This window comes from Schistocerca nitens, chromosome 5 (assembly GCF_023898315.1).
Source record: "Schistocerca nitens isolate TAMUIC-IGC-003100 chromosome 5, iqSchNite1.1, whole genome shotgun sequence".
NCBI classification, from domain to species: domain Eukaryota; kingdom Metazoa; phylum Arthropoda; class Insecta; order Orthoptera; family Acrididae; genus Schistocerca; species Schistocerca nitens.
In genome coordinates, this window is record NC_064618.1 from 690822861 (window position 1) to 690841491 (window position 18631).

General features: G+C 38.2%; 1 protein-coding gene across 2 annotated transcripts in view; it reads right to left on the reverse strand.

Moving 5' to 3' along the window:
- LOC126260057 (plasma membrane calcium-transporting ATPase 4-like) overlaps positions 1-18631 on the reverse strand; it is a 102418-nt gene that overhangs the window by 43484 nt on the left and 40303 nt on the right. For both annotated transcript variants that reach the window (XR_007546597.1, XM_049957249.1), the window contains exon 4: positions 13909-14044. Coding sequence is in view for 1 of the 2 variants with exons in the window: in XM_049957249.1 (XP_049813206.1) it covers positions 13909-14044 (136 nt within the window). In the remaining variant the exon portion in view is untranslated. The remainder of the gene's footprint in view (positions 1-13908; positions 14045-18631) is intronic.

Here is an 18631-nt window from a genome sequence, read left to right on the forward strand (position 1 = left end):
GTTAGTTAGAAAACAATATGCGAAAAGGAAAATCATTTCATTCACTAGTAGTACAATCTTAGTTAATTTCAATTTAATGTAGAGTGGTTTCTTAATTTCTTAGGTGAAACCAGCTTGAGGAAACAATTTGTTAGATAATAATTAATTATAAAAGAACTGTTCAGGGAATTTCATTAACTAGAAAACAATATGGCAAAAGGATAATCATTTCATTTACTAACAGTACCAGTACAATCTTAGTTAATCTCATTACCAATTGTGTGATACTTTACATTAATATCTGTTAGGAAAGTGATGAGAATGGTTCTATAGCAGGAACTATACAGATCATTTAAATCAAACAACAGAAACAAAAGCATTATTAACAAAAAAACTTTCTCAGTGAATGAAACATTACTAAGTTTAAGTTCATAATTAAATGGAAGAATCAACAAGTTGTAAAGGAGATGGGATTAGGTGTTAAAACATTTAGAGGAATTAGATGAGTGTCTACAACAAGAGGAAGAAAGGTTGGAAAGCAAAATAGGAGATTTAAATACAATTAAGGTTGTATACCATAGTTTGCTGAATAGACAGGAGGTATTAGAAAAGATTTGTTAGGTATAAAGGTAATTTCAGTGAGTGTACTGCACATTCCTGAACTCCACATGCAGACTGATTTAGGCAAATGAGCCCATTCCACCTCATTGCACCTCACCAAGCAATAGTCAGCATGTGCAACATTCATGCCACAAGGTTGCCCATATGTAGCAGACTGCACCTCAGACTTGAAATATCTGATTGATACTGGCACTGAGGTCAGCATCATTCATGTTGGATTGGCCCCTGCTTACACATCCCTAACCAGGCTGACTTTATGCACTGCAAACAACTCTACTGCCAACATCCAAGTGTGCCTTGTGCCTGACCTCAGTTTTACACAGGCTTTTCATGTTGTGGATGTTGATGATGCTGTGTTTCAGACTTTCCCCTGATACAAAAGATGCAGCATTACTACATCATGCCTCCGGCTCCCTGATCCCATGCTCATTCATCCATTCTTATCAATTTTCCCTCTTAAAGGACCCTCTCCGTTGCTCACTTTCTGAGTGCTCATCTCTAACAGCTAAACTCACCATTGCATTGCTTGAGCTTATGTTTGAGCACTCTGTTTCCAACACTCTTTGAGCTCACAATATGCTCTTTGCCAATGGATCAACAAAGTGTCCACACAACTGGTGCGGACTATCAATACTATGTCAGCAGCCTGATAAAGATTCAGCATGACCAGATGACATTTTGGCAACCAACCCCTCACCCCTTGTGGCACCACCTTCTACACGAGTGTCTTAGTTCAGTGACACTGCGCCTTACAGTGTTTCTGTAGAACACAATACCCCTTTGTGAACAGACTCAAATGACACTAGTACTAACAGTAATAGTCATAAGATCAACATCACAGAGGTGCTCAACTTCAACACAAGGCTGATTGCCTCAAACTAAAAAAGGAATTGGGCCATGCTAAGGCTATTGTCAGAGAGCTGTTGACTGCATGCATCATTCAGCAATCAGATAGTAAATGGTCTGACCCCATTGAGCTTATTCCATATCTGTGAGGATTATAGTGTCCTCAGTGCCTGCATTATCATTGACAATTATCCAGTTTTTTATATTCAGGACTTTGTTCAATAGCTCAGTGGTGCATGAGCATTTAGTGCACTTGATTGCCACAGTGCCTAGTATTAAATACCTGTGTTGAAAGACAACATTCTTAAAACTGCTTTGATCATTCTTTTTGGACTGTTCGGATACTTTTTCGTGCAGTACAGCCTCCAAATGTGGCTCAGACATGGCAATGCTGCATTGATTTAATACTACTTAACACTCTGTTTGCATATGCATACCTGTATGACATTCCAATTTTTTCCTCCACCATCAAGGACTAGGTGTCAAAATCAGTCATGATAAATCCCAGAGCAACCTGTCCTTGTTATACCATATAAACTGCAGATATTTGACCACCATGTGACAACATTAAGTTTATTTGGAATCTTCCTCCATCTGTGGACTACCATGAGCTGTGCAAATTCTCCGACATTATTAACTTCTACTGTTGACATCTCCCCCATGCTGCCTCCAAGCGAGCTCCCTCGAAGGTGTTCTGATAAGGAAAAACACCTCATTTATGAGGAAAGTTCCGTGGACTGACAAGATGCTTCAGGTTTCTGACAACTTGCATGCACCATCACACTAGTTCAGCCAAAACCCAATGCACACATTTCAATCACAACCAACAAGGTGCAACAGGTGCAATGCTGCAACAGCATGTCAGTGACATCATTGAACCACTCAGATTCTTTTTCAAAAATCTCTCATCTGCCCAGCATAAATGGTAAATGTTTGAGCACATATGCCTCACCCTCTATAATGCAATCAAATACTTCCATGAAGATAACGAGGGCATGAGGTCACCATCTTTACTCATCACTATCTGCTTGCTGCTTCCATTTGTAATCCCAGCGAGGATGTGCCCCAACAACACCTGTCCCACATGGATACAATCTGCCAGTATTCAATGGACATGCTATCTTTCCAGGTTGGACATTATCACATCCTCTACTGACATGAATGAACTGGCCCACCTACAAATCAATGACACAGAGTTGGCAGACATTCTCAAAGGCATGAATTGCTCATTGACACTTGAGCCCTGCCTTCTAGCTGGCTTCCCCATCCCTATTGTGAATTTACTGAATGACACACTTGATTCTGCAGTGACTATCAACCACATTTTTTAACTCGGGTATTTGGTTTTGGTTCTCTTTGACCAATGTTCTTTGCTTTTACTTCTGTTCATGAGCTTTTGCAGGCTTTTTCAGTGTGTTACTCTATCAAGTGAATAAAAATGTTTTATTATAAGCAAGTGTTGATGCTTTCTGAGCCCTCTCATGTGACTAAGGGATGGAATCTGAAAAAACTCTATATAATTTTTAGGAGATAAGATTAACTTAGTACAAGTAGTCAAGTTCATTACAGGGTTATTACAAATGATTGAAGCGATTTCACAGCTCTACAATAACTTTATTATTTGAGATATTTTCACAATGCTTTGCACACACATACAAAAACTCAAAAAGTTTTTTTAGGCATTCACAAATGTTTGATAAGTGCCCCTTTAGTGATTCGGCAGACATCAAGCCGATAATCAAGTTCCTCCCACACTCGGCGCAGCATGTCCCCATCAATGAGTTCAAAAGCATTGTTGATGCGAGCTCGCAGTTCTGGTACGTTTCTTGGTAGAGGAGGTTTAAACACTGAATCTTTCACATAACCCCACAGAAAGAAATCGCATGGGGTTAAGTCAGGAGAGCGTGGAGGCCATGACATGAATTGCTGATCATGATGTCCACCACAACCGATCCATCGGTTTTCCAATCTCCTGTTTAAGAAATGCCAAACATCATGATGGAAGTGCGGTGGAGCACCATCCTGTTGAAAGGCGAAGTCGGCGCTGTTGGTCTCCAGTTGTGGCATGAGCCAATTTTCCAGCATGTCCAGATACACGTGTTGCAACTGAACTCGGGCTCGTTTACTACCTATTTTTTCACGTGGCTCATCTGTAAAGGGGGTTGGTAGTAAACGGTTGCATTTGCGCCCCTATTATTGAGTCTGATATTGGCTGGCTTTTGAAGAGCAGTGAATTGAACTATACACGTTCAGATTGAAACTTATTTATTCAAAAGAAACACTTTAACATTGTGGCCATGCATTTTTAAGTTCACAAATAATAATCGGTGCAATTCGTACACTGTTTGTCTCACACCCACACACTTTCACTTTGTTCCTTCGCATACCCTGCCGTCCATGCTTGCACTCGCGGCACTTTGCCGCTCCCAACTCACCACCACAACGGCCAACGACAAAAGACCCCGATTTTCCCCCTCACATCCACAGTCCTGAGTCGGGTCACATGACACCACAGTAGTCAAAATAATTGCTAAACATGGCCACAATTCGTTTACAATATTTTATAATATTTAAATACTTAAATCTAAATACATTATATAATTTTACAAATTATCACCACACTTATATAATTCGTTGCAATTAAAAGAAAACCAAAACACTATCCAACGGAACTACAACGTCCATCAAAACACAAACAAGTATTTTCCGGTCTATTTTGCCCAGCATATTATCTCTGCTGCCGTGCTTTAAATTTTAAATTACTTGAAAGAGTTCCATATTATCTCCTGTTACCTTACATACCCCCACTTCATGGAGACATTACCTTAGTAACGGCAACATGAAGTAGCACCAAATGGAGTGAACCCATATTGCTTTATATATTAATCATTTTAATTATAACTATAATGGCACCAAAACACGTAGAACAGTGTTATAGTGGTGAGTTAATTAGTGTATGTACTGTCATTAGGAAAACATACATACATAATCCAACAATGTATCCAACTCAAATATACAATTAGATAGTATCCTATTGAGTGACTGGGCAGGCAAAATAAATGCCCATGTTAGTCTATATGTAGGTTGCCCACTCACTGCACATTAACACTTCCACTTTTTACACAGTTGTTTCTGTAAGTTGCACAAAGTTGTTGTAACCAGATCCTTGTGTTCACAGGTTTATGCATTGGAATACAGTCTTTCCAAACTTGTCAGCCAACAGCACTGTGCTTCCTCTCATTAGCCAAGCCATCCTATCAAAATTTAATCAAATCCTCATAAATCTTGCCTAGACATGCAGACCCACATTTCCCAGGAATCAGGCTATCCAAATCCTCCCTGGAACATCCTGTTTTCACTGATCAGTTCTTATTGAGGTTTGTACAAATGACAAACATGCACACAAATCAAACACAAACATGGCATAGTTAAATATATTCTATTTCACCCTTCAAATGTTCCCAGATCAGGACCTCCGACACTTCTACCCCCACGCACCAGTATCAACTCCAGGTGCCACAGATACATTAGAAATTTTAATAAAATCTCAACTATTTTTTAACAAACTATTTGCAGATTTCCTCCCTCCTATATTCTCCACATCTTTATACAGAAATAGACTATATGTACAGTAGGTTTCAGTTCCCGTATGACTTTCAACAAGGCTTCTATCACACCCACACCAGTTGTGCAAATCCATGGGACAACAGATTCCCTTATTGCAAATATATACAGTATAATGAAGTTTGTTGACCACCAACAATGGCATCGCAACATACACATTAACACAAATAATACTCCAATTATAAATACACGTATACATAGCCCCCAATAATTTTTTTTTTTTTAACTCGACAATAGTGTACATGGGAATCTCACTTCCTTAACCTTTATTCTTTTACCACATATTTTTTCAACTCCGTTACATTTCTCAGTCCAAATGGCTTTTTGGACACTGGATATACCAACCTATATGCATTAGGGTGTGGACAACCCGTTATCTCAAAGGGTCCATGGTATAATTCAAATAACTTTTTGATTTTGTCATCAATGTCACTGGATTTTTTTTGTTCCTCACCAGCACCTTATCTCCCTCCTTGAACCACCTGCATCTTCTCTTGACTTGTCAAGTTTTGAGATGGAGGAAAATCTATGTGTTCTGCTATTAGATTGTCAGGCTTGATATCTTTCATGAGCTCATAGGGTGAGAATCCTGTTGCACAACTCTTCACTGTGTTCACAAGATCCTCAAACACAGTTATATATTCTGCCCAAGTACTATGCTTTTTACTGCAATATGTCCTACATAGCCTACCCAGGTCCCTCATATACCTCTCAGCAGGGTTTCCCGCAGGGTGATACACTGAAATCTTTATATGCTTTATCCCAGATCTTTGCATAAACTTCCCCCACACACTAGATACAAATTGTGCTCCATTATCAGACAGAACATTCTCTGGTTTTATAACATTCACAAAGTAATCTTTCTCTAGCTTGTTAATTATATTCTGGCTAGTGGCCTTTTTCAGTGGATACAGCCTTACAAACTTTGAGAATACATCAACAGCTAAAAGAACATACTTTACACCCCCTCGACCTGTTGGCAGCCTCCCAAATAAATCAATAGCCAGCAGTTCACCATTTCTTTCAGGAACAATATTGCAATAGTATTATACTCCACTTTTTGACATTTGTCACAAGAAGCCAACTGTCTCTTTACTCTCCTGGCCATGTTGTTAAAACTAACATAGTCCTGCAGTATTTACAAACATTTTTGAGCCCCATAATGCCCATGGCTAAGGTGGATGTAGTTTATTAATTTTCCACATGCTCATCTGGAAAACATACCTTCCACTCCTCTTTGTCCAAATTTCTTCGTCTAAATAAAATACCTTTATAAATTCTATAATATTTAGCTATTTTTTCATGTTATTTACTTCCAAAGTTTGTTTTGATAAACTTCAAGGTTTGGTCCCCATTCTGAAGTCTCCTCATGTCCTTACAGATGGATCTGATTTCCTTCTCTCCACCCACTCCTTTCATATACAATATCTGCAGTTCTTTCTCGTCTCCATTTGCTTCATGTTCTTCTCCAATGAAAGGTAATCTTGATAAGGCATCAGCCACATTGTTGTCTGTGCCCTTAATATATCTTATCTCATAGTTAAACTGCTGCAAAAACATGGCCCACCTCATGAGTCTATTATTTAACAGCTTACATTCTTGCAAATAGCTCAGAGCCTTATGGTCTGTGTAAACAATCACTTTCCTAACTTCCACATATATCCTGAACTTCTGAAATCCAAAAACTATGGCTAAAAGTTCCTTCTCTGAGATACCATACATCAATTCATGTTTGGACAGCATTCTGCTTGCAAAAGCGATTGCCCTGTGCTCGGTCTTCCCATCTACTACCCTCTCCTGAAATAGCACTGCCCCTATCCCATAATCTGAGCTGTCTGCCCCAATACAGAAAGGCAAAGACAAATCTGGATAGAACAAAATTTTGCTGTTTTTTAAGCTATTCTTGATGGCTTTAAATTCCTGGTCACAGTCAGATGTCCAGCACCAGGTTACACTTTTCTTTAATAGTCTGCATAAGTTAGGTGAATTCTGGCTATAATCACTTATGTACTTCCTATAGAATGAACATAGTCCTATAAATGATTTCAATTGTTTCCTGTTCGTTGGCACCTTGCAGTCAACAATAGCCTTGATTTTCTCTTTATTGGGCAGAATGCCATCAGGAGTTAACTGATGACCGAGAAATAGTAATGTTGCTTGAAAAAATTCACACTTACTTAACTTAAGGGTCATCCCCCCTTTAGATATAGCCTTGAATACATCCTCCAACAGCTGACAGTGCTCTTGCCAATTGCTACTCGTAATCAAAATGTCATCTACGTACACTGTCAATTTTCTCATTAGTTCATCACCCAACACATGACTTAAAGCCCTTACAAAAACTGCTACAGATATTGATAAAGCAAATGGCACAACTGTAAACATATAAGTCCTGCCCTCAAATAAGAAAGCAGTGTACTTTCTGCTCTATTCAGCCAATTGCACCTGCCAGAACCCTGAAGTCAAATCAACACTTGACAGAATTTTAACATTATAAAATTTTTGCAATAGCTTATCCATGTTCTCTGGCTGATCATTTTCTTTGACTATTATTTTATTTAGCTTTCTTGCATCCAGTACTATTCTTATAGAACCATCCCTCTTTTTCACCACTACTATTGGATTACAATACTCACTCCTCCCCATTTCCAGTATGCCCCACTTCAACATCATCTGTATCCTTGTCCTTACAGCCTCTCAATTAGCTATTGCTATAGGATAAGGTTTGGCCCTTATCACTTCATGTGGCAATACCCTCAAAACATAACTGAAATCTATGACTTTTCCAGGTCTGTCAGAGAACACATGCTTATGCTTACACAATAAACCTGTAAGCTGCACCTTTTGTTCCTCATTTAAATGTCCCATTTCATTTACTTTGTCATGTATCTGCTGTTCAGTGCAGATCTCATCACCTACCTCTTCTATCCTTTGTAAATGAGTAATTGTCTCACCTCCTTTTAATTCCCCTTTAAATTTTATTCTTCGTCTATTTCCACCAGCATCAAATTCTACCACTCTGTCCTTTACAAAAATGCTACAGTCATACTTGTACAAGAAGTCCATACCCAAAATTACATTCAATGCCAAACCCTTCACCACAAAGCAACTAATATCAAAACAATACTCATTACTATTAAATTCCAGTAATACTTCCCTGCTGATGGGCTTGCTACATGTCCCAGTTGCAGTCTTAATTTTGACTCCTGTAACTGGTAATTCTATTAATCCTAAACCTTTAATTTGCTGCCAGAAAGATTCAGAGATTGCAGATAAACTTGAGCCAGAGTCTAATAATGCTATATCTACAACTCCTCCCACACTGATATCAATTATTGGCTGTATCACCTCTATTTCTACTCTGTTCAGCCCTGATTCCTGTAATAAATCTCTTTCTACTTCACTCCTGCTTTCCTCTTGCATAATGCAAATATCTTTAGGTCTTTCTCCAAAACATACATCAGTACCCCCTTCAAACAGATCCTTAATAGCAAACTCAACATTCTCTTCTTCACTTAATTCTTCCAATTTTCTGGCAATTTTAAATTTTATTTTACCCCATTCTTCAGGCATCAAAGCTTTATGTAATTTTGCATAGGACACCCAATCACTCAAATCATAATCAGCCTCCTCCTTTCCTAACCATCCACAATTAACATCTTTGAGGCTTGCATCATCAGTTAAGAAAACATAGGTTTCAATTTTATCTTCTGGGCAACCTACAGCAACATTCTCCATATCATTACGCATTTCCATATCCACACTGAAGTCATTATCACTACCACAGTTAACACCTGCACCCACAAGCACAGTAACCTTATCAGTAGGTAATTTACCAGCATTTTCCACATTGCCAAATACACCACTCATATTAGCCTTTACATCACACTGAATAACCCTCTCCTCACCTTTTCCACAATTCTCCATACTATTTCCAATAGACATCTCTACCCATTCATCACACCCATTATTACTGTGAACATTGCCCCTTAATTCCATATCCACTTCCGTTCCCCCTTTTGATGAAACTACCTCTGTCTCTGATCTTTCAATGAATTTTGCTGCACACAAACCAATATTGTCCTCCTCTGCTTGTAATTTCTCTTCCCTTTTAAACATGTCATCAATGTAAAACTCACACTGTTCATTGCTGATATTAGCCTTGTTCCCTTTTTTCCTCTTATACCTTTTATCTGTATTTCTATAATTGTTAAAACCCCCCCATAGATTTTCATTTCCTAAGACAGCATCCATATGACATATCCCAATTTCCCTATTTTCCTTGCTGACTTTATTACTCATCCCATCATGTCCTTGTCTGGCCCTGTTCACATAATTACCAGCCCCCCTGCAGACCTTAAGTGAGGCATCAATTAGTTTTTTGATTGCCTACCCTGTCCATTTGCATCTGGCATTCCTACTCTCATACCTTCTCTATCACTCTTCATCTGATGAAAATTGTCTCTTCTCCCTCCAAAATTTCTGTTATACCTTTGTGGCTTGCTTCTCCAATCTCTATCCTGATTATTCTGATCACTTTTATCTTCTCTCCACCTGTTATGGTTATTACTGTATTCATAATTAATACTGTTTCCCCTTTTATGATACCTTCCACTCTCCCTATGTTCCATGTATTTAGGTCTGTAACACAATGCCCTGTCCATATTATCCACAAAAGTAAGAAATTCTTCCACTGAATCTGTTGCACTGTGAATCAAATCCCATTGCAAATGCTCTGGTAATCTTCTCTTTAGTGTAGATATTTCTGTTAATACGCCCAGTGGCCTATCCAGATGATTTAATTTATTCAGTTCTCTAACACAGAACTCTCTCATACTTTCCTTTCCACTCTTGTAACTGGATCCATTCAAAAAATCGTTTTGCAATCTTAATTGTTTTGCTTGGCCCCAGTATTTGTTCAAGAACAGGTTTTCGAAGGTTTTAAAATCACAAAATTTATCATCATTTTGGTTTGCCCATGTTTGAGCTCCCCCTTCCAACTGCCTCTTAACATATTTAATTTTTGCCTGCTCACTCATCCCTGTCACAAAGTTATCCTTACACGCAGCTAGAAAGTCAACTGCATGGTATTTATTCTCCCCATTAAAAGGTTTTGACTGAAATCCATGCCCCAGAGGATATCCCAACAATAAATTTCCATTCCCTGCTGCCACAGTATTAACTGTTTCTCTCAAGACATTTATTTCCCCTTCTAATTCCTTCTTATTGTCAGTAATTCCCTTATGGCAATCCAACACTCCTATCTTAATGGATTCAATGTCTGCCTCTGTTTGTCTTTGAAATAATGTGCATTTCTGTTCCTGTACCTGAATCTGCCCCACAAGATTACTTTGCACAGTGTCCACCTTGGCTACTAGGCCTCTTTCAACCTCATCAACTCTCTCAATAATTCCCTCAACAATTTTAACTGTGTTTTCAACTTTATCTGTAATTTGAGTGAATTTGAGATCTAGCTGATCAAATTTTTCACTCACTGTCTTTATTTTATCACTAAGCCTTAATTCCATATCCCCTATTTTCGAATCCATTTCTTCAACTATTGCAGTTTTTATATTCCCTATTTTCGAGTCTATTTCTCCCAACTTACTAGTAAGTTTTACAAAAAATGTGCTGAGGTCACTTCCTGGTATCCAGCCTATTTCTTTTGGCATGCTAGGGCTACTACAGGTACTCCTAACATCCACTGATTCGCCTTCACTTTGAGATTCACGCATCTCATTGGCCATGGCTAATGAAAGGACACAATTCTGCAATGTAGCTGCTGGCTGTACTTATCTTTTAAATCCTCGTGTGACGCGACGTCTGCAGTGAGCTCCGCAGCACAGCTATGCAATGAATCTTAATCGGCGGCGTGGACACACAGCAAACTCAATCACGAGCGAGAACAAGTTGCGTAGGCCCCTGGCAGCATGTAGTCATGTTGGTCGGTGGCACGGACGACAGCGTTGATCGTCGGCAGCACGTGGATACAGCTTCGACTGCTTTACCCGTAGCAACACATGGACATGGCACGGACGACGGTTTCTTCTCACGGCAGCACGTATCGCGGCACGGACGACTGTTTTACCCGCGGCAACACGTGGATACAGCAAGCACGGTGGTTTTACTCGCGGCAACATGTGGTCGACTCATCAGACTGTGTAACTGACTGCTTCACAATCGTTGTGGCCCTATATCGGCGTAACCACGGGGCAGCGCGTATCTTGTCCAGCACAAACACTCCGGTACTGCTAATGCACCGATTTAGCTCAGAGCCCCCACACTGACTGTTCAAAAGCCTAACATCAGACGGACATTCGATTCCGAAATACTATGGAATATGGAAGAAAGTCCTATCCCGGACGAGCCCCCAATTGCAACTGAACTCGGGCTCGTTTACTACCTATTTTTTTACGTGTCTCATCTGTAAAGGGGGTTGGTAGTAAACGGTTGCATTTGCGCCCCTATTATTGAGTCTGATATTGGCTGGCTTTTGAAGAGCAGTGATTTGAACTATACACGTTCAGATTGAAACTTATTTATTCAAAAGAAACACTTTAACATTGTGGCCATGCATTTTTAAGTTCACAAATAATAATCGGTGTAATTCGTACACTGTTTGTCTCACACCCACACACTTTCACTTTGTTCCTTCGCATACCCTGCCGTCCATGCTTGCACTCGCGGCACTTTGCCGCTCCCAACTCACCACCACAACGGCCAACGACAAAAGACCCCGATTTTCCTGCTCACATCCACAGTCCTGAGTCGGGTCACATGACACCACAGTAGTCAAAATAATTGCTAAACATGGCCACAATTCGTTTACAATATTTTATAATATTTAAATACTTAAATCTAAATACATTATATAATTTTACAAATTATCACCACACTTATATAATTCGTTGCAATTAAAAGAAAACCAAAACACTATCCAACGGAACTACAACGTCCATCAAAACACAAACAAGTATATTCCGGTCTATTTTGCCCAGCATATTATCTCTGCTGCCGTGCTTTAAATTTTAAATTACTTGAAAGAGTTCCATATTATCTCCTGTTACCTTACAGTGTCCTGTAACGTTTTTTTTTTGCAGGAGAAAAAGGGGCCGTAAACTTTAAACCGTGAGATTGCACAAAACACGTTAACTTTTGTGAATTGCGAATTTGCTGCATGAATGCATAAGGATTCTCTACCGCCCAGATTCACACATTGTGTCTGTTCACTTCACCATTAAGAAAAAATGTTGCTTCATCACTGAAAACAAGTTTCACACTGAACGCATCCTCTTCCATGAGCTGTTGCAACCGCGCCGAAAATTCAAAGCATTTGACTTTGTCATCGGGTGTCAGGGCTTGTAGCAATTGTTAACGGTAAGGCTTCTGCTTTAGCCTTTTCCGTAAGATTTTCCAAACCGTCGGCTGTGGTACGTTTAGCTCCCTGCTTGCTTTATTTGTCAACTTCCGCGGGCTACGCGTGAAACTTGCCCGCACGCGCTCAACCGTTTCTTCATTCACTGCAGGCCGACCCATTGATTTCCCCTTACAGAGGCATCCAGAAGCTTTAAACTGCGCATACCATCGCCGAATGGAGTTAGCAGTTGGTGGACCTTTGTTGAACTTCGTCCTGAAGTGTCGTTGCACTGTTATGACTGACTGATGTGAGTGCATTTCAAGCACGACATACGCTTTCTCACCTCCTGTCACCATTTTGTCTCACTGCACTCTCGAGCGCTCTGGCGGCAGAAACCCTGAAGTGCGGCTTTAGCCGAACAAAACTTTATGAGTTTTTCTACGTACCTGTAGTGTGTCGTGACCATATGTCAATGAATGGAGCTACAGTGAATTTATGAAATCGCTTCAATCATTTGTAATAGACCTGTACTTACCCTTGCTTAATCAACAAATGTAAGATTAAGCTAAAGGAGTGACTAGCCAGTCCTCTTTGTTGTTAGCTTATATTTCTGACAAAAGTTATTGTTTACACTGCTGTCCTCTCCACAAATGTTCCATAGCATAGTGTTAGAATAAAGTTTGGCATTTTCTAATTATACACCTTTTGGTTAACAATTTTCCTCATGCCTATTGTACTTTTGTATCTTTCATGTTAATATATAAAATGTAGTGGACATGTATTATGCCATTTTTTAAATTTATGTAGTATGCACATCTACAAATAGGTTTCTGGCACAAAGCAGCAGTAGCTCAATGCCTGGTAGTCAAAATATGGATATCTATGTTATTCTACCAGTACCCAGCAACTGAAATGCAAACTTCTATGTTGTTAGTCAGTCAGTTCTTGCTGACAGTCCTGTATAATAACATTCGTCAGTTAGTCAGTGCCCAGTAGTCTTAATGTATACATCTATAGCCAGTCTGTAAAGCCTGCAATCAGCAACATAATGTAATGGTCTAAGTCATTATTTATAACATTTTAACATTGTGAAACTTATCCTAGTTAATTTAACATACCACCCAGTGTTACAACACTGGTATTCATAAATACAAGAATGCAGAACTATAAAATTTAATTTTGTTTTAATAAGTGTGAAGGGTTGAAAAGTAAAATCTTCAGTGTTGCATATATTCATCAACTTCAATAATCACAGGAGTAAGACTAAAGAAGAAACTTCATGAGGCTTTTGAGATGCATAAAAACTGGTTGGTAATGCCTGAATATCAGAATATGCTACAATAAATCACCACACAAAGGAACCACGTACTCTTACAATTGTTGAAGCTGTTAAGTTCTATCTAGGATATACAACAATTACTGCTTACTTAGTTTAAATATCTTTCATATATAATGCTACTACTAAAGTAGTGATAACTTACCAACAAACGAGATGAATATGATGTGTTTATTGAAATATTATGTGTAATAATATTTCCAACAGGATCTGGTAGATTGTGAAATGGGGGAGTAGAAAGGTACAATGTGTCACAGATGTGTGACTTTACGACTTGCAATCTGAAATTAAATATTATGATTGTTCTTCATACACAATATACACAATTTAAACAAAACAGTTACATCTTTGCTGCAGTATACCAGTGGTTAAGATAACTACAGTTCCAGACTGACAAGCAAATTCTCAAAATAAACATCTCAGTAATTTCTTGAGAACAAGAAAAAAATAGCATGTTGTAAAAATTATCAGTCAGAGTACTAAAGAATGTAGAGATTGCATGTGGAATACAAGTCATATGCTCATGAATGTCAACTACTGAAGACAGTGGGCTTGATCCATTCAGCTGGTTATTGACAAAAACCAGTAAATTCACTCGCACTGGGAAGTTTATGCCTCAATGAAGGTGTTTAACTACAACTATTGGATAAAATGCCTTAGATTATTATGTAATAACAAAAATAATCAATTTTGACATTATAATGTAATTGGATGGATAAAGAATCTACTCACCAAGCGGCAGCAACAGAACACACATATAAAAAAGGTTTTACTTATGCAAATTTTTGGACCCAGTAGCCCCTTCTTCTGGCGCAAGGGTTAAAGGGGACAGAAGGGGGTTGAAGAGAAAGGAAGTGGGGAGGTATAAAAGAAGGGGTAGAATTTGAAAAAGGGGAGTCACTCTGTGGGATGAGAAGGAAAGACTGATTGTTGGGGACTGCTCCAGATGCAATTTGAAAACTTGAGAGCTTAAAAATAATATGCAAGACAGAGATTACTACTAAAACATCATGCACATTGTTTTAGCATTAATCTCTGTCTTGCATATTATCCTGTCTTTTGCCTTTAAATTAAGAGGTTTTCAAATCTCGTCTGGTGAAGCTCCGACAATCAATCTTTCCTTCTCATTCTGTACAATAAGTCTCCCCTGACTTGAGGTTCTTGGTGATTTATCCAGGCTCTGTCCCTTTTTGTAAACCTCTACAGTTCTCTTCCCTTTACCCCTCTTCCTTCCCCTTCAACCCTTCCACCAACAGCCAAAGAAGTAACCACTGACTCCAAAAGCTTGCATACATAACACCTTTTTTTAAATGTGTGTTCTCCTGCTGCCATTTAGAGTGTAAAGTTTCATTTGTAGACCATGACTGATTGTTGTAGTGATGACTGGGTGTTGTGTGCTGTCCTTAGGTTAGTTAGGTTTAAGCAGTTCTAAGTTCTAGGGGACTGATGACCATAGCTGTTAAGTCCCATAGTGCTCAGAGCCATTTGAACCATTTTTTGATTGTTGTCATGGCTCATCACACAGCCTCAAAATCTCAGATATCAACAATTGGGGATGTATTAGTCTCCTTTCCCCTTTTGTTATAATAATAGTAATAATTTTAGACTGTGTGCATGGAGAAATTGTCATTGTATATTTAAGGACCTGCAGAAATTCAACATATGTTACCGCTTTGCAATACACTCCTATTTTACAAAATCATCAGTCCTCTTGAAGAACAGATATCAGGATGGAAAACTGATATGAAACAACAAATTGAAAGAAACTCAAAGAAACTACCCATCCATTTCACCTAGTCATATATTAATAATTACATCTCCAAAACACAGGATACTGGAAAAGCTCTACACTGATTATTTAAATTCTTTTCAATAACAAATTGATGTCACACAACCTAATAAACTTAAACCATGACAAAATTAACATCAGAATTGTTCACACACCATTACCTTACACAAAAACAGAATAAAGAGATTAAGTTGGCAAGATGTACTACAAGCATGTAATTTTTTCTACACAAACAAATAGAATATTCAGTCTCTGACACATCATATTTAAATACAGTTAGTGGTGCAGACTATTTAAGATGATGCAGACTCTCCTATGAGGTATAATGTAGATCCACGGATGCTCGGCATTAACATTTTTTAGTTTGAATTAGTCTTTCCTCTAATTAGAGTAGTTCCTTGGTACTTGAATGTCCTCTCCAGTAGGAACTATCTTATTTGGTGGGTGAGCCTCTCTATATGATGAATAGCTCTTCTTGCTGGTGTTCTGCTATTTTCCTAAAGAATCCAACCATTCTAAATAGTTGAGCAACAGAGATACTTTAAACACTAACAGATTTTCTCTTACATATAAAGGCAATCAGCTGGTAACTAATTTCAGAACATCCTCCATAATGATTCATTCAGATATTTAGATTTAGATTTATTCAACTGTCACCCCAAATACACCAAAAACTTCCCAACTTAAGTTGTAGTGTGACCCATCAGATGAATATTTACATTAAATTGATCATAGAAGTTACTATAACTATTAAACTTGTCTCAGCTCAGCATCTGGAACCATGGACACCACCTTCTAGATTATTAGTAATTAATGAATCCTCTTTGAAGCATTCCTTGTCTTGATGAAACATCTACCAACACTGAGTATCAAGATTTGCATCATTATTAATAATGACGCAAATCCTCAGGGAGTCATTCCACAATTCAAGGAGGACATCTTTGCTTTAGCATTGGAAGTTCTTTCACCAGGAAATGTAGAATATGATGCATAGTTAAATTTACAATACAATCCAAAAGTGTAACAATTGTAATTTGGTGTTAAGGGTAATTGTGGCAACATAGGTAACACAGTCTTATACATTTATAAGAATAAAACATTGATTCAACATAAAAGCTGTATTTTTTCTAAAACTGTAATTATTTTTGTATTTTTGATGCTATTTCAAAATTTAATTGGATTTGAAGTAATTGACATTTATAATTATTAAAATTATATTCAAGGTTTCCATAATAATTTTGAAAAATAGCTTCAAAGACTTTTTCTTTTCATCACATGCAAGTTTCTCAGGATGTAAAAAAAAATTATATGTAATTAGAGCATCTTTGTGCAACTATTGGAGTTGTATTGCTGGTCACTTTGGTATGGAGTGTTGGGTTAAAGAGTTGTTGAGTTCTTGAGTTGTGGTGCTATGAACTGGTCAGATTTGTACTTGTTGACACGTGGTACATTTTGGTGGCTTGGAGAAGTGCCAATTATAATGTTTATTAAAAAGTGACATAAAGACAAAGTTGCCTATGATATGTATACTATTTTGTCATGTTGTTGTTGTTGCTGTGGTCATCAGTCCAGAGACTGGTTTGATGCAGCTCTCTATGCCACTCTGTCCTGTGCAATCTAAATCCTTCTGAATCTGTGGGGTGTATTCATCTCTTGGTCTGCCTCTATGATTTTTAACCTCCACGTTTCCCTCCAGTACTAAATTGGTGATCCCTTGATACTTCAGAGTATGTACTACCAACCGACCCCTCCTTCTAGTCAAGTTGTGTCACAAATTCCTCTTCTCCTCCCCAATTCTATTTATTTCCTACTCATTTGTTAGGTGATTTACCCATCTAATCATCAGCATTCTTCTATAGCACCACATTTCAAAAGCTTATTTTCTCTTCTTGTCTTAACTATTTATTGTCCGTGTGTCACTCCCATACATAGCTACACCCATACAAATACTTTCAGAAGGGACTTGCTGACACTTAAGATATTAACAAATCTCTCTTCTTCAGAAATGCTTTCCTTGGCATAGAAAGTCTACATTTTATATCCTCTCTACATCAACCATCAACAGTCATTTTTCTTTCCAGATAGCAAAACCCATTTATTACTTTAAGTGTCTCATTTCCTAATCTAATTCCATCAGCATCACCTGATTTAATTCAACCACCACGCTATTATCCTCATTTCATTTTTGTTGATGTTCATCTTATATCCTCCCTTCAGATTGCAAGGTAGAGGTCTTTCTGGTCTTGACTCATGAGCCATAAGGTGAGCTTGGTGGCAACATGACACATTCCAAGATGCTGTGATAGGATTTCATGACATGCTCCAGTTGAAATGTTACATTCTTCTACAACCTCTTCAACAGTCAGTCTTCTATTGACACAAACAATTTCATTGACTTTCCTGACATGAGCATTGTTGGTAGATATTGAAGGGCGTCCTGAACAAGGGTAATCTTTAACTTCCGTCTGGCTATTTTTAAACTGTGTGAACCATTTGTAACACCAAGTACAGCTTAAGCATTCAAAACCTTAGGTTTCCTGCATCATTTGATGTGTCTCTGTAAAGGTTTTCTGAGTTTCATGCAAAATTTAATGCAGATAAGGTACTCTAACTCTGCCACCTTGAAATTTGCAAACCGTGCAACACAATGTTCTACTCAATGCCCACTGAGCAATAACTAACAGACATACAGTAATGAAACTTCTGTCAGTTATATGTTAAACACAGTTGCATGTAGGGATGTCAACCACATTTTGCCCTAACACACTATTGGTGTGAAATAGCTGGCCATCACAAGACTCCAATGGCAGACACAAAGAAAAACCAACTATTGTTAAAAGGGAGCATTAGCATGCTATGTTTGTTCATTGTAATGGATTCTTCATTCATCTCATTAGAAATTCAGTTACTTATTGTTGGTTGGTAACGAGTTTAAGATCAGTCTGAACTGGGTTTGGACTCAGGGGTGTTTGAGTCAAATACCACAGCTGTTTAGGAGAATTACATGAAATTGTTATCAGCTTATATGAAAGATATTTATGTTGATCTGTGATAATTTTTCATGTTGATCTGTGATAAT